Source organism: Coregonus lavaretus, assembly GCF_964263955.1.
Source record: "Coregonus lavaretus genome assembly, contig: HAP1_SCAFFOLD_261, whole genome shotgun sequence".
In the NCBI taxonomy this organism is placed as follows: domain Eukaryota; kingdom Metazoa; phylum Chordata; class Actinopteri; order Salmoniformes; family Salmonidae; genus Coregonus; species Coregonus lavaretus.
Window position 1 is genome coordinate 6,732 of NW_028164878.1, and position 25,866 is coordinate 32,597.

General features: G+C 42.8%; 1 protein-coding gene across 1 annotated transcript in view; it reads right to left on the bottom strand.

Annotated features, from left to right (window-relative positions):
* Nucleotides 1-359: 359 nt before the first annotated feature.
* Nucleotides 360-25,866, bottom strand: part of LOC311116485 (CASP8 and FADD-like apoptosis regulator) — a gene marked incomplete at both ends in the record, with an annotated part of 40,320 nt that continues 14,813 nt past the window's right edge. Inside the window, 4 exons of the mRNA XM_084191564.1 lie at nucleotides 360-489; nucleotides 819-1,181; nucleotides 1,341-1,530; nucleotides 4,003-4,081. Coding sequence (XP_084047690.1) covers nucleotides 360-489; nucleotides 819-1,181; nucleotides 1,341-1,530; nucleotides 4,003-4,081 — 762 coding nt within the window. The remainder of the gene's footprint in view (nucleotides 490-818; nucleotides 1,182-1,340; nucleotides 1,531-4,002; nucleotides 4,082-25,866) is intronic.

A 25,866-nucleotide genomic window follows, 5' to 3' on the forward strand; every position in this document is an offset into this window, starting at 1 on the left:
TTTGAGATTCTTCAAATAGCCACATTTTGCCTTGATGACAAGCCCTTTGCCTAGGCTTGGATTCATTTAAAAATGCACAGATCTGAATTCACATTATTTTCTCAAATCATTCATCCATCCTTCAGTAAAAAGAAAAACATATGGCTTGAATAAATACATAGTAAAAAATACTTCATGTTTTTTTAGTGCACTACTTGCATGTTAGCTTCCCTGTGTGATGCGAGACAGTTGTCAAAGCTGCCAGTAGAGGGTGCTGTTGTAGTTGTCAAAGCTGCCAGGAGTGGGTGCTGTTGTATACTGTGCAATAGAATGTAGTTCTGCTCAGTGGTTATACAGTAGAGCAAACTATTTTCTGGCTCCTATAACATGTAGAGATTCTTCCTGAGTGTGTGTCTCAGATTAATGTTGTATCTGGCTCCTGGATTCCTTCTGTTGTGGTTGAAGATCACCCCATTCATCTCTGTATGGACATCCACTAGATGGGTTCTCCTGTAAGAAAAGCAAAGGAACCGTTACGTTCATGATTACACTATGGGCATTACTTTATTCAATGCAATACAAGCACATTTGAAATGTAATCTTTTATGCTTTTTTTGTCCAAATATTGTACCATTAAACATACTGCAAAAACAGAAGGCTGAAACCATAGAGATATTTTCAACCAGTTTTGCTCACTGGGCTGGAACAACAGGATGGCTCCTGTTCAATACCTCTGGCTGAAACATCTCTGTTTTCCTGTTCAATACCTCTGGCTGAAACATCTCTGTTTTCCTGTTCAATACCTCTGGCTGAAACATCTACCATGTTCTAGTTAGTACCTCCTCTGCCCTCTCAGAACCGCCTCTCTCAGGGCCTGCAGGTAGACAGACTGGTGGTGCTTCTCATCCAGCTGGCCCTCATCTGTCCAACAGTGGCTCCAGAAGACGTCTGCGTCGGTGGGGACTGACTCCACGCTGGGATACCCCTCACCCCCATCTGTCTCCACACTGAGAGGTTCCCCACCCCCGTCTGTCTCCAGATCCTCCTCCCTGTGAGCAAGGTGTCCCGTGGGCCTGGAGGAGCAGTCCTGGGGGTCTGACACGCTATAGGTCTGGATGAAGAACAGTTTGGGCTTGCCAGCTAGCCTGGGACAGCAGTCAGGGGTGAAGAGGTGTCGGACGGTGTCCAGACGCAGCCCGAGCCTGTCAAATAAAATGTACAAGAATTATAATAAGATATGCCATTTAGCAGACGCTTTTATCCAAAATTACTTACAGTCATGTGTGCATGAATTATTTCGTATGGGTGGCCCCAGTGGGAATCAAACCCACAACCCTGGTGTTGCAAGTCCCATGCCCTACCTGTGGGAGTCTGTAGCCAGCAGGTCGGTGGCAGTACCACGGCTGATGATGCAGCAGGCGAAGGCATCAACATCCTGGTTCTCCCTCTGTTGGGCAGCCTGCCTGAGGAGAGACAGGGTATCCCCCACACCCAGCCACTTAACCAGGGTCACCTTGAAGTGGAGCCAGCTGAACATCTCCTCCAACATGTCTGGAGGGAAGAAGAACATCATCACTGTTACTGACACACATCATCACTGTTACTGACACACATCATCCCTGTTACTGACACACATCATCACTGTTACTGACACACATCATCACTGTTACTGACACACATCATCCCTGTTACATCATCACTGTTACTGACACACATCATCACTGTTACTGACACACATCATCACTGTTACATCATCACTGTTACTGACACACATCATCACTGTTACTGACACACATCATCACTGTTACTGACACACATCATCACTGTTACTGACACACATCATCACTGTTACTGACACACATCATCACTGTTACTGACACACATCATCACTGTTACTGACACACATCATCACTGTTACTGACACACATCATCACTGTTACTGACACACATCATCACTGTTACTGACACACATCATCACTGTTACTGACACACATCATCACTGTTACTGACACACATCATCACTGTTACTGACACACATCATCACTGTTACTGACACACATCATCACTGTTACTGACACACATCTTCACTGTTACTGACACACATCATCACTGTTACTGACACACATCATCCCTGTTACTGACACACATCATCACTGTTACTGACACACATCATCAGTGTTACTGACACACATCATCCCTGTTACTGACACACATCATCACTGTTACTGACACACATCATCAGTGTTACTGACACACATCATCACTGTTACTGACACACATCATCACTGTTACTGACACACATCATCAGTGTTACTGACACACATCATCACTGTTACTGACACACATCATCACTGTTACTGACACACATCATCACTGTTACTGACACACATCATCACTGTTACTGACACACATCATCACTGTTACTGACACACATCATCACTTCTGTGTATTAATGGACCTAACCTCTGATCACAAGTGGAGTGAGTGATGTATCACGCTGTCAATGCAGATCACAGACAGCATGTACCATCTGTCTCTACAGTAGACCCAGTATGTACCATCTGTCTCTACACTAGACCCAGCATGTACCATCTGTCTCTACACTAGACCCAGTATGTACCATCTGTCTCTACACTAGACCCAGCATGTACCATCTGTCTCTACACTAGACCCAGTATGTACCATCTGTCTCTACACTAGACCCAGTATGTACCATCTGTCTCTACACTAGACCCAGTATGTACCATCTGTCTCTACACTAGACCCAGCATGTACCATCTGTCTCTACACTAGACCCAGCATGTACCATCTGTCTCTACACTAGACCCAGTATGTACCATCTGTCTCTACACTAGACCCAGCATGTACCATCTGTCTCTACACTAGACCCAGCATGTACCATATGTCTCTACACTAGACCCAGTATGTACCATCTGTCTCTACACTAGACCCAGCATGTACCATCTGTCTCTACACTAGACCCAGCATGTACCATCTGTCTCTACACTAGACCCAGTATGTACCATCTGTCTCTACACTAGACCCAGCATGTACCATCTGTCTCTACACTAGACCCAGCATGTACCATATGTCTCTACACTAGACCCAGTATGTACCATCTGTCTCTACACTAGACCCAGTATGTACCATCTGTCTCTACACTAGACCCAGTATGTACCATCTGTCTCTACACTAGACCCAGTATGTACCATCTGTCTCTACACTAGACCCAGCATGTACCATCTGTCTCTACACTAGACACAGTATGTACCATATGTCTCTACACTAGACCCAGTATGTACCATCTGTCTCTACACTAGACCCAGTATGTACCATATGTCTCTACACTAGACCCAGCATGTACCATCTGTCTCTACACTAGACCCAGTATGTACCATCTGTCTCTACACTAGACCCAGCATGTACCATCTGTCTCTACACTAGACCCAGTATGTACCATCTGTCTCTACACTAGACCCAGCATGTACCATCTGTCTCTACACTAGACCCAGTATGTACCATCTGTCTCTACACTAGACCCAGTATGTACCATCTGTCTCTACACTAGACCCAGTATGTACCATCTGTCTCTACACTAGACCCAGTATGTACCATCTGTCTCTACACTAGACCCAGTATGTACCATCTGTCTCTACACTAGACCCAGTATGTACCATCTGTCTCTACACTAGACCCAGTATGTACCATCTGTCTCTACACTAGACCCAGTATGTACCATCTGTCTCTACACTAGACCCAGTATGTACCATCTGTCTCTACACTAGACCCAGCATGTACCATCTGTCTCTACACTAGACCCAGTATGTACCATCTGTCTCTACACTAGACCCAGTATGTACCATCTGTCTCTACACTAGACCCAGTATGTACCATCTGTCTCTACACTAGACCCAGCATGTACCATCTGTCTCTACACTAGACCCAGTATGTACCATCTGTCTCTACACTAGACCCAGTATGTACCATCTGTCTCTACACTAGACCCAGTATGTGGACTCTCACCTCCATCACTGCCAACACAGTCTATGATGAGACATTCACCCCGGGGGTCTGACTGCAGCCTGTACTCCTCCACTGGGCTCTACAGAACAGAGGGGCAGGCACAGTATTGGAAATGCAGCATGTATGTAAAGGCAGCGTCCCAAATGGCACCCTATTCCCTATTTAGTGCACTACTTTAGACCAGAGAATGGCACCCTATTCCCTATATAGTGCACTACTTTTAACCAGAGCCCTCTGGGCCCTAGTATATGATATATATAATATATATAGTCCCTCTGGGCCCAGCTCTAAAGTAGTGCACTAAATAGGGAATAGGGTGCCATTCTCTAGTCTAAAGTAGTGCACTATATAGGGAATAGGGTACCATTCTCTGGTCTAAAGTAGTGCACTATATAGGGAATAGGGTACCATTCTCTGGTCTAAAGTAGTGCACTATATAGGGAATAGGGTACCATTCTCTGGTCTAAAGTAGTGCACTATATAAGGAATAGGGTACCATTATCTGGTCTAAAGTAGTGCACTAAATAGGGAATAGGGTACCATTCTCTGGTCTAAAGTAGTACACTATATAGGGAATAGGGTGCCATTCTCTAGTCTAAAGTAGTGCACTATATAGGGAATAGGGTACCATTCTCTGGTCTAAAGTAGTGCACTATATAAGGAATAGGGTACCATTCTCTGGTCTAAAGTAGTGCACTAAATAGGGAATAGGGTACCATTCTCTGGTCTAAAGTAGTGTACTATATAGGGAATAGGGTACCATTCTCTGGTCTAAAGTAGTGCACTATATAAGGAATAGGGTACCATTCTCTGGTCTAAAGTAGTGCACTATATAGGGAATAGGGTGCCATTCTCTGGTCTAAAGTAGTGCACTATATAAGGAATAGGGTACCATTCTCTGGTCTAAAGTAGTGCACTATATAGGGAATAGGGTGCCATTCTCTGGTCTAAAGTAGTGCACTATATAGGGAATAGGGTGCCATTTGGGATGCAATGTACGTGTGTGCATGTTACACACTAAAAGAAAACCATGGGCACATAATTAAACAACATTTATGAGAATTTCACCCCCCAAAAATACAGTATGTACAGTTGAAGTCGGAAGTTTACATACAGGTTGGAGTCATTAAAACTAATTTTTTTAACCACTCCACAAATTTCTTGTTAGCAAACTATAGTTTTGGCAAGTCGGTTAGGACATCTACTTTGTGCATGACACAAGTAATTTTTCCAACAATTGTTTACAGACAGATTATTTCACTTATAATTCACTGTATCACAATTCCAGTGGGTCAGAAGTTTACATACACTAAGTTGACTGTGCCTTTAAACAGTTATGTCACGGCTTTAGAAGCTTCTAATAGGCTAATTGACATCATTTGAGTCAATTGGAGGTGTACCTGTGGATGTATTTCAAGGCCTAACTTCAAACTCAGTGCCTCTTTGCTTGACATCATGGGAAAATCAAAAGAAATCAGCCACGACCTCAGAAAAAGAATTGTAGACCTCCACAAGTCTGGTTCATCCTTGGGAGCAATTTCCAAACGCCTGAAGGTACCACGTTCATCTGTACAAACAATAGTATGCAAGTATAAACACCATGGGACCACGCAGCCGTCATACCGCTCAGGAAGGAGACGTGTTCTGTCTCCTAGAAATTAACATACTTTGGTGTGAAAAGTGCAAATCAATCCCAGAACAACAGCAAAGGACCTTGTGAAGATGCTGGAGGAAACAGGTACAAAAGTATCTATATCCACAGTAAAACAAGTCCTATATCGACATAACCTGCAAGGCCGCTCAGCAAGGAAGAAGCCACTGCTCCAAAACCACCATAGAAAAGCCAGACTACGGTTTGCAACTGCACATGGGGACAACGATCTTACTTTTTGGAGAAATGTCCTCTGGTCTGATTAAACAAAAATAGAACTGTTTGGCCATAATTACCATCGTAATGTTTGAAGGAAAAAGAGGGTGGCTTGCAAGCCGAAGAACACCATCCCAACCGTGAAGCACAGGGGTGGCAGCATCATGCTCTGGGGGTGCTTTGCTGCAGGAGGGACTGGTGCACTTCACAAAATAGATGGTATCATGAGGAAGGAAAATTATGTGGATATATTGAAGCAACATCTCAAGACATCAGTCAGGAAGTTAAAGCTTGGTCGCAAATGGGTCTTCCAAATGGACAATGACCCCAAGCATACTTCCAAAGTTGTGGCAAAATGGCTTAAGGACAACAAAGTCAAGGTATTGGAGTCAATCACAAAGCCCTGACCTCAATCCTATAGACAATTTGTGGGCAGAACTGAAAAAGCGTGTGCGAGCAAGGAGGCCTACAAACCTGACTCAGTTACACCAGCTCTGTCAGGAGGAATGGGCCAAAATTCACCCAACTTATTGTGGGAAGCTTGTGGAAGGCTACCCGAAACGTTTGACCCAAGTTAAACAATTTAAAGGCAATGCTACCAAATACTAATTGAGTGTATGTAAACTTCTGACCCACTGGGAATGTGATGAAAGAAATAAAAGCTGAAATAAATCATTCTCTCTACTATTATTCTGACATTTCACATTCTTAAAATAAAGTGGTGATCCTAACTGACCTAAGACAGGGAATTTTTACTAGGATTAAATGTCAGGAATTGTGAAAAACTGAGTTTAAATGTATTTGGCTAAGGTGTATGTAAACTTCCGACTTCAACTGTATATTACCTGGTAGAACACTATGTATATTACCTGGTAGAACACTATGTATATTACCTGGTAGAACACTATGTATATTACCTGGTAGAACACTATGTATATTACCTGGTAGAACACTATGTATATTACCTGGTAGAACACTATGTATATTACCTGGTAGAACACTATGTATATTACCTGGTAGAACACTATGTATATTACCTGGTAGAACACTATGTATATTACCTGGTAGGACACTATGTATATTACCTGGTAGAACACTATGTATATTACCTGGTAGAACACTATGTATATTACCTGGTAGAACACTATGTATATTACCTGGTAGGACAGTATGTATATTACCTGGTAGAACACTATGTATATTACCTGGTAGAACACTATGTATATTACCTGGTAGAACACTATGTATATTACCTGGTAGGACACTATGTATATTACCTGGTAGAACACTATGTATATTACCTGGTAGAACACTATGTATATTACCTGGTAGGACAGTATGTATATTACCTGGTAGAACACTATGTATATTACCTGGTAGGACACTATGTATATTACCTGGTAGGACAGTATGTATATTACCTGGTAGAACACTATGTATATTACCTGGTAGGACAGTATGTATATTACCTGGTAGGACACTATGTATATTACCTGGTAGGACACTATGTATATTACCTGGTAGAACACTATGTATATTACCTGGTAGGACACTATGTATATTACCTGGTAGGACAGTATGTATATTACCTGGTAGGACACTATGTATATTACCTGGTAGAACACTATGTATATTACCTGGTAGAACACTATGTATATTACCTGGTAGGACACTATGTATATTACCTGGTAGAACACTATGTATATTACCTGGTAGGACAGTATGTATATTACCTGGTAGGACACTATGTATATTACCTGGTAGGACACTATGTATATTACCTGGTAGGACAGTATGTATATTACCTGGTAGAACACTATGTATATTACCTGGTAGAACACTATGTATATTACCTGGTAGGACAGTATGTATATTACCTGGTAGAACACTATGTATATTACCTGGTAGGACAGTATGTATATTACCTGGTAGGACACTATGTATATTACCTGGTAGAACACTATGTATATTACCTGGTAGAACACTATGTATATTACCTGGTAGAACACTATGTATATTACCTGGTAGAACACTATGTATATTACCTGGTAGGACACTATGTATATTACCTGGTAGAACACTATGTATATTACCTGGTAGGACACTATGTATATTACCTGGTAGGACACTATGTATATTACCTGGTAGAACACTATGTATATTACCTGGTAGGACACTATGTATATTACCTGGTAGAACACTATGTATATTACCTGGTAGGACACTATGTATATTACCTGGTAGAACACTATGTATATTACCTGGTAGAACAGTATGTATATTACCTGGTAGGACAGTATGTATATTACCTGGTAGGACACTATGTATATTACCTGGTAGAACACTATGTATATTACCTGGTAGAACACTTGTATATTACCTGGTAGAACACTATGTATATTACCTGGTAGGACAGTATGTATATTACCTGGTAGGACAGTATGTATATTACCTGGTAGAACACTATGTATATTACCTGGTAGAACACTATGTATATTACCTGGTAGGACAGTATGTATATTACCTGGTAGGACAGTATGTATATTACCTGGTAGGACACTATGTATATTACCTGGTAGAACACTATGTATATTACCTGGTAGGACACTATGTATATTACCTGGTAGGACAGTATGTATATTACCTGGTAGAACACTATGTATATTACCTGGTAGAACACTATGTATATTACCTGGTAGGACAGTATGTATATTACCTGGTAGGACAGTATGTATATTACCTGGTAGGACAGTATGTATATTACCTGGTAGAACACTATATATATTACCTGGTAGGACACTATGTATATTACCTGGTAGAACACTATGTATATTACCTGGTAGGACACTATGTATATTACCTGGTAGAACAGTATGTATATTACCTGGTAGAACACTATGTATATTACCTGGTAGGACACTATGTATATTACCTGGTAGGACACTATGTATATTACCTGGTAGGACAGTATGTATATTACCTGGTAGGACACTATGTATATTACCTGGTAGGACACTATGTATATTACCTGGTAGAACACTATGTATATTACCTGGTAGAACACTATGTATATTACCTGGTAGAACACTATGTATATTACCTGGTAGAACAGTATGTATATTACCTGGTAGGACAGTATGTATATTACCTGGTAGGACACTATGTATATTACCTGGTAGAACACTATGTATATTACCTGGTAGAACACTATATATATTACCTGGTAGAACACTATGTATATTACCTGGTAGAACAGTATGTATATTACCTGGTAGGACAGTATGTATATTACCTGGTAGGACACTATGTATATTACCTGGTAGAACACTATGTATATTACCTGGTAGAACACTTGTATATTACCTGGTAGAACACTATGTATATTACCTGGTAGGACAGTATGTATATTACCTGGTAGGACAGTATGTATATTACCTGGTAGAACACTATGTATATTACCTGGTAGAACACTATGTATATTACCTGGTAGGACAGTATGTATATTACCTGGTAGGACAGTATGTATATTACCTGGTAGGACACTATGTATATTACCTGGTAGAACACTATGTATATTACCTGGTAGGACACTATGTATATTACCTGGTAGGACAGTATGTATATTACCTGGTAGAACACTATGTATATTACCTGGTAGAACACTATGTATATTACCTGGTAGGACAGTATGTATATTACCTGGTAGGACAGTATGTATATTACCTGGTAGGACAGTATGTATATTACCTGGTAGAACACTATATATATTACCTGGTAGGACACTATGTATATTACCTGGTAGAACACTATGTATATTACCTGGTAGAACAGTATGTATATTACCTGGTAGAACACTATGTATATTACCTGGTAGGACACTATGTATATTACCTGGTAGGACACTATGTATATTACCTGGTAGGACAGTATGTATATTACCTGGTAGGACACTATGTATATTACCTGGTAGGACACTATGTATATTACCTGGTAGAACACTATGTATATTACCTGGTAGAACACTATGTATATTACCTGGTAGAACACTATGTATATTACCTGGTAGAACAGTATGTATATTACCTGGTAGGACAGTATGTATATTACCTGGTAGGACACTATGTATATTACCTGGTAGAACACTATGTATATTACCTGGTAGAACACTATATATATTACCTGGTAGAACAGTATGTATATTACCAGGTAGAACACTATGTATATTACCTGGTAGGACACTATGTATATTACCTGGTAGGACAGTATGTATATTACCTGGTAGAACACTATGTATATTACCTGGTAGGACACTATGTATATTACCTGGTAGAACAGTATGTATATTACCTGGTAGAACACTATGTATATTACCTGGTAGGACACTATGTATATTACCTGGTAGGACAGTATGTATATTACCTGGTAGAACACTATGTATATTACCTGGTAGAACACTATGTATATTACCTGGTAGGACAGTATGTATATTACCTGGTAGGACAGTATGTATATTACCTGGTAGGACAGTATGTATATTACCTGGTAGAACACTATATATATTACCTGGTAGGACACTATGTATATTACCTGGTAGAACACTATGTATATTACCTGGTAGGACACTATGTATATTACCTGGTAGAACAGTATGTATATTACCTGGTAGAACACTATGTATATTACCTGGTAGGACACTATGTATATTACCTGGTAGGACACTATGTATATTACCTGGTAGGACAGTATGTATATTACCTGGTAGGACACTATGTATATTACCTGGTAGGACACTATGTATATTACCTGGTAGAACACTATGTATATTACCTGGTAGAACACTATGTATATTACCTGGTAGAACACTATGTATATTACCTGGTAGAACAGTATGTATATTACCTGGTAGGACAGTATGTATATTACCTGGTAGGACACTATGTATATTACCTGGTAGAACACTATGTATATTACCTGGTAGAACACTATATATATTACCTGGTAGAACAGTATGTATATTACCAGGTAGAACACTATGTATATTACCTGGTAGGACACTATGTATATTACCTGGTAGGACAGTATGTATATTACCTGGTAGAACACTATGTATATTACCTGGTAGGACACTATGTATATTACCTGGTAGAACAGTATGTATATTACCTGGTAGAACACTATGTATATTACCTGGTAGGACAGTATGTATATTACCTGGTAGAACACTATGTATATTACCTGGTAGAACACTATGTATATTACCTGGTAGAACACTATGTATATTACCTGGTAGGACAGTATGTATATTACCTGGTAGAACACTATGTATATTACCTGGTAGGACAGTATGTATATTACCTGGTAGAACACTATGTATATTACCTGGTAGAACACTATGTATATTACCTGGTAGAACACTATGTATATTACCTGGTAGAACACTATGTATATTACCTGGTAGAACACTATGTATATTACCTGGTAGGACAGTATGTATATTACCTGGTAGAACACTATGTATATTACCTGGTAGAACACTATGTATATTACCTGGTAGGACACTATGTATATTACCTGGTAGAACACTATGTATATTACCTGGTAGAACACTATGTATATTACCTGGTAGGACAGTATGTATATTACCTGGTAGAACACTATGTATATTACCTGGTAGGACACTATGTATATTACCTGGTAGGACAGTATGTATATTACCTGGTAGAACACTATGTATATTACCTGGTAGAACACTATGTATATTACCTGGTAGGACAGTATGTATATTACCTGGTAGGACACTATATATATTACCTGGTAGAACACTATGTATATTACCTGGTAGGACACTATGTATATTACCTGGTAGGACACTATGTATATTACCTGGTAGAACACTATGTATATTACCTGGTAGAATACTATGTATATTACCTGGTAGGACAGTATGTATATTACCTGGTAGGACACTATGTATATTACCTGGTAGAACACTATGTATATTACCTGGTAGGACACTATGTATATTACCTGGTAGGACAGTATGTATATTACCTGGTAGAACACTATGTATATTACCTGGTAGGACACTATGTATATTACCTGGTAGAACACTATGTATATTACCTGGTAGAACACTATGTATATTACCTGGTAGAACACTATGTATATTACCTGGTAGGACACTATGTATATTACCTGGTAGAACACTATGTATATTACCTGGTAGAACACTATGTATATTACCTGGTAGAACACTATGTATATTACCTGGTAGAACACTATGTATATTACCTGGTAGGACACTATGTATATTACCTGGTAGAACACTATGTATATTACCTGGTAGAACACTATGTATATTACCTGGTAGAACACTATGTATATTACCTGGTAGAACACTATGTATATTACCTGGTAGAACACTATGTATATTACCTGGTAGAACACTATGTATATTACCTGGTAGGACACTATGTATATTACCTGGTAGAACACTATGTATATTACCTGGTAGGACAGTATGTATATTACCTGGTAGAACACTATGTGTATTACCTGGTAGAACACTATGTATATTACCTGGTAGGACAGTATGTATATTACCTGGTAGAACACTATGTATATTACCTGGTAGAACACTATGTATATTACCTGGTAGAACACTATGTATATTACCTGGTAGAACACTATGTATATTACCTGGTAGAACACTATGTATATTACCTGGTAGAACACTATGTATATTACCTGGTAGAACACTATGTATATTACCTGGTAGAACACTATGTATATTACCTGGTAGAACACTATGTATATTACCTGGTAGGACAGTATGTATATTACCTGGTAGAACACTATGTATATTACCTGGTAGGACACTATGTATATTACCTGGTAGAACACTATGTATATTACCTGGTAGGACAGTATGTATATTACCTGGTAGAACACTATGTATATTACCTGGTAGGACAGTATGTATATTACCTGGTAGAACACTATGTATATTACCTGGTGGAACACTATGTATATTACCTGGTAGAACACTATGTATATTACCTGGTAGAACACTATGTACACTGCTCAAAAAAATAAAGGGAACACTTAAACAACACAATGTAACTCCAAGTCAATCACACTTCTGTGAAATCAAACTGTCCACTTAGGAAGCAACACTGATTGACAATTCATTTCACATGCTGTTGTGCAAATGGAATAGACAACAGGTGGAAATTATAGGCAATTAGCAAGACACCCCCAATAAAGGACTGCTTTGCAGGTGGTGACCACAGACCACTTCTCAGTTCCTATGCTTCCTGGCTGATGTTTTGGTCACTTTTGAATGCTGGCGGTGCTTTCACTCTAGTGGTAGCATGAGACAGAGTCTACAACCCACACAAGTGGCTCAGGTAGTGCAGCTCATCCAGGATGGCACATCAATGCGAGCTGTGGCAAGAAGGTTTGCTGTGTCTGTCAGCGTAGTGTCCAGAGCATGGAGGCGCTACCAGGAGACAGGCCAGTACATCAGGAGACGTGGAGGAGGCCGTAGGAGGGCAACAACCCAGCAGCAGGACTGCTACCTCCGCCTTTGTGCAAGGAGGAGCAGGAGGAGCACTGCCAGAGCCCTGCAAAATGACCTCCAGCAGGCCACAAATGTGCATGTGTCTGCTCAAACGGTCAGAAACAGACTCCATGAGGGTGGTATGAGGGCCCGACGTCCACAGATGGGGGTTGTGCTTACAGCCCAACACCGTGCAGGACGTTTGGCATTTGCCAGAGAACACCAAGATTGGCAAATTCGCCACTGGCGCGCTGTGCTCTTCACAGATGAAAGCAGGTTCACATTGAGCACATGTGACAGACGTGACAGAGTCTGGAGACGCCGTGGAGAACGTTCTGCTGCCTGCAACATCCTCCAGCATGACCGGTTTGGTGGTGGGTCAGTTATGGTGTGGGGTGGCATTTCTTTGGGGGGCCGCACAGCCCTCCATGTGCTCACCAGAGGTAGCCTGACTGCCATTAGGTACCGAGATGAGATCCTCAGACCCCTTGTGAGACCATATGCTGGTGCGGTTGGCCCTGGGTTCCTCCTAATGCAAGACAATGCTAGACCTCATGTCAGTGTGTCAGCAGTTCCTGCAAGAGGAAGGCATTGATGCTATGGACTGGCCCGCCCGTTCCCCAGACCTGAATCCAATTGAGCACATCTGGGACATCATGTCTCGCTCCATCCACCAACGCCACGTTGCACCACAGACTGTCCAGGAGTTGGCGGATGCTTTAGTCCAGGTCTGGGAGGAGATCCCTCAGGAGACCATCCGCCACCTCATCAGGAGCATGCCCAGGTGTTGTAGGGAGGTCATACAGGCACGTGGAGGCCACACACACTACTGAGCCTCATTTTGACTTGTTTTAAGGACATTACATCAAAGTTGGATCAGCCTGTAGTGTGGTTTTCCACTTTAATTTTGAGGGTTACTCCAAATCCAGACCTCCATGGGTTGATACATTTGATTTCCATTGATAATTTTTGTGTGATTTTGTTGTCAGCACATTCAACTATGTAAAGAAAAAAGTATTTAATAAGATTATTTCATTCATTCATATCTAGGATGTGTTATTTTAGTGTTCCCTTTATTTTTTTGAGCAGTGTATATTACCTGGTAGAACACAATGTATATTACCTGGTAGAACAGTATGTATATTACCTGGTAGAACACTATGTATATTACCTGGTAGGACAGTATGTATATTACCTGGTAGAACACTATGTATATTACCTGGTAGGACACTATGTATATTACCTGGTAGGACAGTATGTATATTACCTGGTAGAACACTATGTATATTACCTGGTAGAACACTATGTATATTACCTGGTAGAACACTATGTATATTACCTGGTAGGACACTATGTATATTACCTGGTAGAACACTATGTATATTACCTGGTAGGACACTATGTATATTACCTGGTAGTGTCATGAGCCTCTCACTCCACCGGGTTACCACCTTAATCTTCTTCCACTCTGCTCACCACTCTCTCTACTCAGCCTAACTAGCTCCACCTGTCCCTGCTCTGCTCTGCTCTAATTACTCTGCCAGCTGCGCTGCATTACCCACTACCTCTCCCAGTATTTAAGGCCCTGTCTTTCAGTTCTCCGGTGTCAGATCGTCTGCAAAGCTCACACCCGGAACCTGTTTGCTCGCGCTTCTGGCTCACCCTGGTTTTGTGACCCCGGACCTGCCTGATTTTTGGATACTCTTCTGCCCCAGGAGATCCAGACCTGCTTCTGCCATAACGACTCCTGACTACTCTTCAATCCCGGTAACTCTGACCAGCCTTCTGCCTTGCTACTACGTATTTGGATTTCCCTTGAACTGTACTGCTGCCTTGTTTCATTCCGCCCTGTTGTGTCTGTGTCTCCCCCCCCCCAGGACTTCTGGACCACCCACCACCGGCTTCATAGGACGCATCGCTGCCACTGGGGGGGGCACAGACCCAGCACATTGGACGGGATCCCTGTTACCCCTGGAGCCTTCATTCACTCCCTACTTCCCTTTTCCCTTAAGTTTTAATAAACTTTCTGGTGTGACGCAATTGTGGTCCTCTGGTCGTCTGTCTGAACCGTGACAGTACGATCTGACCATTATGGACTCAGCGCACACTTTCCCCGACATGGAGACCGATGAGCATGAGCAGCAGTTCCAGCAGCAGCAACAACAACTCGCCATGATCATTCAACTCCTCACCAACCTTACCCCAGCCAGTCTGCCCACCAGCCCTGCCCCCGAGTTACCTGCCCCGGTCATTGCAGCCGCTGCTCCGGAACCCAAGATTGGAAACCCCGAGCGGTTCAACGGCGACTCAACCCAGGTCCGGCCATTCCTGACTAGCTGCCGACTTCAGTTCTCCTTGCAGCCAAGGACCTTCGCCACGGAGGGGGCTAAAGTTGGGTATGCCATCACTCACCTGACGGGCCGAGCTCGACTCTGGGGAACAGCAGAGTTCGAACGTCAAACCCCCGCATGTGCAACCTTCGACCTGTTTGCTGAGGAGATGCTGAAGGTGTTTGACCTGGATTCACCAACCGCAGAGGCGTCTCGTGAACTGTTCAGTATTCGACAAGGCAGACGTACAGTCGCAGACCATTCCATCGACTTCCGAACCCTGGCTAGACGAAGTTCTTGGAACACACCATCGTTGGTGGACGCGTTCTTCCATAGTTTGGCTGACTATATCAAGGACGAGTTGGTCTCCCATGAACTGCCTTCCACTCTTGATGAAGCCATCGCACTGACTGTCAGGATCGACAGAAGGATACAGACCCGTCGTCGTGAGAGGGGGCGCCAAGGTCCACCTACTACCGGCATTCGGAGAGATCCGACTGGGCTCCTGTCATCTACTGCCACTCACCCAGGTCAGTTTGATCAGTCTGAGCCTATGGAGATTGGGCGAGCCTCTCTCACTCCTGCAGAGCGCCAGCGCCGCTTCACCTCAAACCTCTGCCTCTATTGTGGAGGTGATGGACATCGTGTGGTAACCTGCCCTTTAAAGGGCCGAAGCTCACCGGGCATAGGGGGAGTCCGGTTGAGTTCTATGACCATCCAGTCCTCCGACCGCAAACCCCTGCTGCAAGTTCACCTCCGCCTCTCTGACTCAACTCACACCCTGGCTGCTCTGGTGGATTCTGGCGCCGAAGCCAACATAATGGACATCAAGCTGGCACGCCAACTGGGACTGGAGAACCTCCGTTTGACACCTCCTATTCCTGCCCGGGCACTGGACGGACACTTACTCGGATCGGTCACTCATGTCACGGCCCCGGTCTCGATGGGTCTGTCCGGAAACCATCAAGAAACTATCCAGTTTCACCTGCTCCCCTCTCCAGGCCAACCCCTCATCCTGGGTTACCCATGGCTCCGCCGGCACAACCCTCAGCTCGACTGGGTGACCGGGGTGATCAGGGAGTGGGGAGAGGACTGCCACCGAACCTGCCTGCTTGCTGCCGCACTACCCCCTCGGCCAGTACCTACTAACTCCGCTCCTGACCTCTCCAATGTCCCAGAATGCTACCATGGTCTCAGAGAGGTGTTTAACAAAGCAAGAGCCACATCTCTGCCCCCTCACCGACCGTACGACTGTGCCATCGACCTCCTCCCTGGAACAGCCCCTCCAAAGGGTCGTCTTTATTCATTGTCTGCTCCTGAAAGAAAGTCCATGGAGGACTACATCAATGGCTCTCTGTCCGCAGGATTAATCCGTTCATCTTCATCTCCTGCTGGTGCTGGCTTCTTCTTTGTGGGGAAGAAGGACGGATCTCTTCGCCCCTGCATCGACTACAGGGGACTCAACGACATCACAGTGAAAAACCGTTACCCTCTGCCTCTGCTCACCTCTGCTTTTGAGTTGCTCCAGGGAGCCACTGTTTTTACCAAGTTGGATCTCAGAAACGCTTACCACCTAGTGCGGATCCGGGAGGGAGATGAATGGAAAACCGCATTCAATACACCAACAGGCCACTACGAGTATCTGGTTATGCCTTTTGGCCTCACCAATGCTCCTGCTGTGTTCCAGGCTCTAGTGAATGATGTACTGCGGGACATGTTAAACAAGTTTGTCTTCGTTTACCTGGATGACATCCTAATCTACTCCAGAAACCTGTCTGAACACACCCGCCATGTCCAGCAAGTCCTTCATCGTCTTCTGGAGAATTCCCTCTACGCCAAGGCAGAGAAATGTGAGTTTCACGTCAAGACAGTGGCCTTCCTGGGGTACATAGTGGCAGAGGGAAGTATCCAAATGGATCCTGCCAAAGTATCAGCAGTCACTTCATGGCCAGTTCCGGAGAACAGAAAGAAGCTGCAACAGTTTCTGGGGTTTGCTAACTTCTACAGAAAGTTTATCCGGAACTACAGTACCGTTGCTGCCCCTCTCACTGCTCTAACCAGCACCAAGCAACCCTTCACCTGGACCCCAGCAGCCGACAAAGCCTTCAGTACCCTCAAGGTGAGGTTCACCTCCGCTCCCATCCTCCAGATGCCTGATGTGGACCGGCAATTCATTGTGGAGGTGGACGCCTCGGATGTGGGAGTTGGTGCTGTGATTTCTCAGTGGGCTGCGGAGGATAGGAAGCTCCATCCCTGTGCCTTTTTCTCACGTCGGTTGTCCCCCTCTGAGTGCAATTACGACATAGGGAACCGTGAGCTGCTGGCTGTGAAGCTTGCCTTGGAGGAGTGGCGTCACTGGCTGGAGGGGTCCACCATTCCATTTCTCGTTTGGACCGATCATAAGAACTTGGAGTACATCCGCACGGCCAAACGGTTGAACTCCAGGCAGTCCCGCTGGGCCCTGTTCTTCACCAGGTTTAATTTCACTCTGTCATACCGGCCTGGATCACGCAACACCAAGCCAGACGCCCTCTCCCGTCAATTCCAGAAGGATGACACCCCCTCCAAGGACCCTGTGTCGATTCTGCCAAGTCCCTGCATCGTTGCAGCTCTGACCTGGGCTGTTGAGGAACAGGTGCTGGAGGCTCTCCGTAACCAGCCAGGTCCCAGCACTTGCCCAGCTGACCGCCTTTTTGTCCCCGAAGACCTGAGGTCCCAGGTCGTTCAGTGGGGACATGACTCCCGCCTAGCTTGTCACCCTGGCTCCACCCGCACTTACAACCTGCTCGCCCAGAGGTTCTGGTGGCCCTCTCTGAGAAGGGATGTACGGGAATTCGTCCAAGCCTGCCCCATCTGCAACCAACACAAGTCGTCCTGCCAGCCCCCAGCCGGATTGCTGCAGCCCCTGCCTGTGCCCAGACGTCCCTGGTCTCACATCGCCCTTGACTTTGTCACGGGGCTGCCCCCTTCAAGTGGCATGACCGTCATTCTCACCATTGTTGACCGTTTCAGCAAGATGGCACACTTCAGTACCCTCCCCAAGCTCCCAACCGCCAAGGAGACCGCCCAGGTGGTCCTGGAACACGTCTTCCGGATCCACGGACTGCCTAAGGATGTAGTGTCTGACCGTGGTCCACAATTCTCCTCCGCTTTTTGGAAGGAGTTCTGTCACCTGCTGGGAGCCACAGTCAGTCTGACTTCCGGATTCCATCCCCAATCCAATGGGCAGTCAGAGCGGGCTAATCAGGAGCTCGAGAAGGCACTGCGATGCATGACTTCACGCAACCCCCACTCCTGGTCGCAGCAATTGACATGGGTGGAGTACGCACACAATTCTCTGACCTGCTCTGCCATCGGTATGTCCCCTTTCCAATGTGTTTACGGATACCAGCCTCCTCTATTTGCCAGCCAGGAAGAGGAGGTTACTTGCCCATCTGCACTTGCTTTTGCCCGTCGATGTCGCCGCACCTGGTCACAAGCCCGAGCCACACTCCTCAGATCCGTTGCCAGCTACACTACCGGGGCCAACCGTCGGAGAATTCCTGCTCCCACCTACCATGTTGGTCAAAGGGTGTGGTTGTCATCGAAGAACCTGCCACTCAGGGTGGAGTCGCAGAAGCTGGCACCTCGGTTCATTGGCCCATTCCCTATCATAAGAGTGATTAGCCCAACTGCTGTCCGGCTCCAACTGCCTAATTCCCTGAGGGTGCACCCCACTTTCCATGTGTCTAAGATTAAGCCCATCCATGAGAGTCCGCTGGTCCCTGCTGCGCCTTGTCCTCCTCCTCCACGGCTCATCGATGGTGGTCTGGTTTACACCGTCCGCCGCCTGCTTCGGTCCAGACGGAGGGGTAGGGGTCTCCAGTACCTCATTGACTGGGAGGGCTATGGACCTGAGGAAAGGACCTGGGTGCCAGCTAGTCGGATTGTGGATAGGACTCTCATCACCGCTTTCCACCAACGGCATCCTGATCAACCTGCAATCCGTAGGGGCCGCCCCAGAGGGGTCCCTAACCGTCCTGCCCGCTCGGCTTCCTGTCCTGTGCCTGATCCTGTCTCGGGACCTGTCCCATCTCCCGACCACGGCCCTCCGGCTTCCTCCGAGGATGAGGACGTTCACTCGGACCGTTCGGAGGAGTTCTAGCCCTCCTCCGGCTCCCCTCCTCCCGCCCGGCGTGGTGTTGCTCTTGGGACTTCTGGGGCCGTCCCTTGGGGGGGGGGTTCTGTCATGAGCCTCTCACTCCACCGGGTTACCACCTTAATCTTCTTCCACTCTGCTCACCACTCTCTCTACTCAGCCTAACTAGCTCCACCTGTCCCTGCTCTGCTCTGCTCTAATTACTCTGCCAGCTGCGCTGCATTACCCACTACCTCTCCCAGTATTTAAGGCCCTGTCTTTCAGTTCTCCGGTGTCAGATCGTCTGCAAAGCTCACACCCGGAACCTGTTTGCTCGCGCTTCTGGCTCACCCTGGTTTTGTGACCCCGGACCTGCCTGATTTTTGGATACTCTTCTGCCCCAGGAGATCCAGACCTGCTTCTGCCATAACGACTCCTGACTACTCTTCAATCCCGGTAACTCTGACCAGCCTTCTGCCTTGCTACTACGTATTTGGATTTCCCTTGAACTGTACTGCTGCCTTGTTTCATTCCGCCCTGTTGTGTCTGTGTCTCCCCCCCCCCAGGACTTCTGGACCACCCACCACCGGCTTCATAGGACGCATCGCTGCCACTGGGGGGGGCACAGACCCAGCACATTGGACGGGATCCCTGTTACCCCTGGAGCCTTCATTCACTCCCTACTTCCCTTTTCCCTTAAGTTTTAATAAACTTTCTGGTGTGACGCAATTGTGGTCCTCTGGTCGTCTGTCTGAACCGTGACAGGTAGGACACTATGTATATTACCTGGTAGAACACTATGTATATTACCTGGTAGGACACTATGTATATTACCTGGTAGAACACTATGTATATTACCTGGTAGAACACTATGTATATTACCTGGTAGGACAGTATGTATATTACCTGGTAGAACACTATGTATATTACCTGGTAGAACACTATGTATATTACCTGGTAGAACACTATGTATATTACCTGGTAGGACACTATGTATATTACCTGGTAGAACACTATGTATATTACCTGGTAGGACACTATGTATATTACCTGGTAGAACACTATGTATATTACCTGGTAGGACAGTATGTATATTACCTGGTAGGACACTATGTATATTACCTGGTAGAACACTATGTATATTACCTGGTAGAACACTATGTATATTACCTGGTAGAACACTATGTATATTACCTGGTAGAACACTATGTATATTACCTGGTAGAACACTATGTATATTACCTGGTAGAACACTATGTATATTACCTGGTAGGACAGTATGTATATTACCTGGTAGAACACTATGTATATTACCTGGTAGAACACTATATATATTACCTGGTAGAACACTATGTATATTACCTGGTAGAACACTATGTATATTACCTGGTAGAACACTATATATATTACCTGGTAGAACAGTATATATATTACCTGGTAGGACAGTATGTATATTACCAGGTAGAACACTATGTATATTACCTGGTAGGACAGTATGTATATTACCTGGTAGGACAGTATGTATATTACCAGGTAGAACACTATGTATATTACCTGGTAGAACACTATGTATATTACCTGGTAGAACACTATATATATTACCTGGTAGAACACTATGTATATTACCTGGTAGAACACTATATATATTACCTGGTAGGACAGTATGTATATTACCTGGTAGGACACTATGTATATTACCTGGTAGAACACTATGTATATTACCAGGTAGAACACTATGTATATTACCTGGTAGGACAGTATGTATATTACCTGGTAGAACACTATGTATATTACCTGGTAGAACACTATATATATTACCTGGTAGAACAGTATGTATATTACCAGGTAGAACACTATGTATATTACCTGGTAGAACACTATGTATATTACCTGGTAGAACACTATGTATATTACCTGGTAGGACAGTATGTATATTACCTGGTAGAACACTATGTATATTACCTGGTAGAACACTATATATATTACCTGGTAGAACAGTATGTATATTACCAGGTAGAACACTATGTATATTACCTGGTAGAACACTATGTATATTACCTGGTAGAACACTATGTATATTACCTGGTAGAACACTATGTATATTACCTGGTAGGACACTATGTATATTACCTGGTAGAACACTATGTATATTACCTGGTAGAACACTATGTATATTACCTGGTAGAACACTATGTATATTACCTGGTAGAACACTATGTATATTACCTGGTAGAACACTATGTATATTACCTGGTAGGACACTATGTATATTACCTGGTAGAACACTATGTATATTACCTGGTAGAACACTATGTATATTACCTGGTAGAACACTATGTATATTACCAGGTAGAACACTATGTATATTACCAGGTAGAACACTATGTATATTACCTGGTAGGACACTATGTATATTACCTGGTAGGACACTATGTATATTACCTGGTAGAACAGTATGTATATTACCTGGTAGAACACTATGTATATTACCTGGTAGAACACTATGTATATTACCTGGTAGGACACTATGTATATTACCTGGTAGAACACTATGTATATTACCTGGTAGGACACTATGTATATTACCTGGTAGAACACTATGTATATTACCTGGTAGGACACTATGTATATTACCTGGTAGGACAGTATGTATATTACCTGGTAGAACACTATGTATATTACCTGGTAGAACACTATGTATATTACCTGGTAGAACACTATGTATATTACCTGGTAGAACACTATGTATATTACCAAGTAGAACACTATGTATATTACCTGGTAGAACAGTATGTATATTAGCTGGTAGAACACTATGTATATTACCTGGTAGGACAGTATGTATATTACCTGGTAGGACACTATGTATATTACCTGGTAGAACACTATGTATATTACCTGGTAGAACACTATGTATATTACCTGGTAGAACACTATGTATATTACCTGGTAGGACAGTATGTATATTACCTGGTAGGACACTATGTATATTACCTGGTAGAACACTATGTATATTACCTGGTAGAACACTATGTATATTACCTGGTAGGACAGTATGTATATTACCTGGTAGGACACTATGTATATTACCTGGTAGAACACTATGTATATTACCTGGTAGGACAGTATGTATATTACCTGGTAGGACACTATGTATATTACCTGGTAGGACACTATGTATATTACCTGGTAGAACACTATGTATATTACCTGGTAGAACACTATGTATATTACCTGGTAGAACACTATGTATATTACCTGGTAGGACAGTATGTATATTACCTGGTAGGACACTATGTATATTACCTGGTAGAACACTATATATATTACCTGGTAGAACAGTATGTATATTACCAGGTAGAACACTATGTATATTACCTGGTAGAACACTATGTATATTACCTGGTAGAACACTATGTATATTACCTGGTAGAACACTATGTATATTACCTGGTAGAACACTATGTATATTACCTGGTAGAACACTATGTATATTACCTGGTAGGACACTATGTATATTACCTGGTAGAACACTATGTATATTACCTGGTAGAACACTATGTATATTACCTGGTAGAACACTATGTATATTACCAGGTAGAACACTATGTATATTACCAGGTAGAACACTATGTATATTACCTTGTAGGACACTATGTATATTACCTGGTAGGACACTATGTATATTACCTGGTAGAACAGTATGTATATTACCTGGTAGAACACTATGTATATTACCTGGTAGAACACTATGTATATTACCTGGTAGGACAGTATGTATATTACCTGGTAGAACACTATGTATATTACCAGGTAGAACACTATGTATATTACCTGGTAGAACATAATGTATATTACCTGGTAGAACACTATGTATATTACCTGGTAGGACAGTATGTATATTACCTGGTAGAACACTATGTATATTACCTGGTAGGACACTATGTATATTACATTGTAGAACACTATGTATATTACCTGGTAGAACACTATGTATATTACCTGGTAGGACACTATGTATATTACCTGGTAGGACACTATGTATATTACCTGGTACAACACTATGTATATTACCTGGTAGAACACTATGTATATTACCTGGTAGAACACTATGTATATTACCTGGTAGGACAGTATGTATATTACCTGGTAGGACACTATGTATATTACCTGGTAGAACACTATGTATATTACCTGGTAGAACACTATGTATATTACCTGGTAGGACAGTATGTATATTACCTGGTAGGACACTATGTATATTACCTGGTAGAACACTATGTATATTACCTGGTAGGACAGTATGTATATTATCTGGTAGGACACTATGTATATTACCTGGTAGGACACTATGTATATTACCTGGTAGAACACTATGTATATTACCTGGTAGAACACTATGTATATTACCTGGTAGAACACTATGTATATTACCTGGTAGGACACTATGTATATTACCTGGTAGGACACTATGTATATTACCTGGTAGAACACTATGTATATTACCTGGTAGAACACTATGTATATTACCTGGTAGGACACTATGTATATTACCTGGTAGAACACTATGTATATTACCTGGTAGAACACTATGTATATTACCTGGTAGAACACTCTGTATATTACCTGGTAGGACACTATGTATATTACCTGGTAGAACACTATGTATATTACCTGGTAGAACACTATGTATATTACCTGGTAGGACAGTATGTATATTACCTGGTAGGACACTATGTATATTACCTGGTAGGACACTATGTATATTACCTGGTAGAACACTATGTATATTACCTGGTAGAACACTATGTATATTACCTGGTAGGACAGTATGTATATTACCTGGTAGAACACTATGTATATTACCTGGTAGGACACTATGTATATTACCTGGTAGGACACTATGTATATTACCTGGTAGAACACTATGTATATTACCTGGTAGAACACTATGTATATTACCTGGTAGGACACTATGTATATTACCTGGTAGAACACTATGTATATTACCTGGTAGGACAGTATGTATATTACCTGGTAGAACAGTATGTATATTACCTGGTAGAACACTATGTATATTACCTGGTAGGACAGTATGTATATTACCTGGTAGAACACTATGTATATTACCTGGTAGAACACTATGTATATTACCTGGTAGAACACTATGTATATTACCTGGTAGAACACTATGTATATTACCTGGTAGAACACTATGTATATTACCTGGTAGAACACTATGTATATTACCTGGTAGAACACTATGTATATTACCAGGTAGAACACTATGTATATTACCAGGTAGAACACTATGTATATTACCTGGTAGGACACTATGTATATTACCTGGTAGGACACTATGTATATTACCTGGTAGAACAGTATGTATATTACCTGGTAGAACACTATGTATATTACCTGGTAGAACACTATGTATATTACCTGGTAGGACAGTATGTATATTACCTGGTAGAACACTATGTATATTACCAGGTAGAACACTATGTATATTACCTGGTAGAACAGTATGTATATTACCTGGTAGGACACTATGTATATTACCTGGTAGGACACTATGTATATTACCTGGTAGAACAGTATGTATATTACCTGGTAGAACACTATGTATATTACCTGGTAGAACACTATGTATATTACCTGGTAGGACAGTATGTATATTACCTGGTAGAACACTATGTATATTACCAGGTAGAACACTATGTATATTACCTGGTAGAACAGTATGTATATTACCTGGTAGAACACTATGTATATTACCTGGTAGGACAGTATGTATATTACCTGGTAGAACACTATGTATATTACCTGGTAGGACACTATGTATATTACCTTGTAGAACACTATGTATATTACCTGGTAGAACACTATGTATATTACCTGGTAGGACACTATGTATATTACCTGGTAGGACACTATGTATATTACCTGGTAGAACACTATGTATATTACCTGGTAGAACACTATGTAT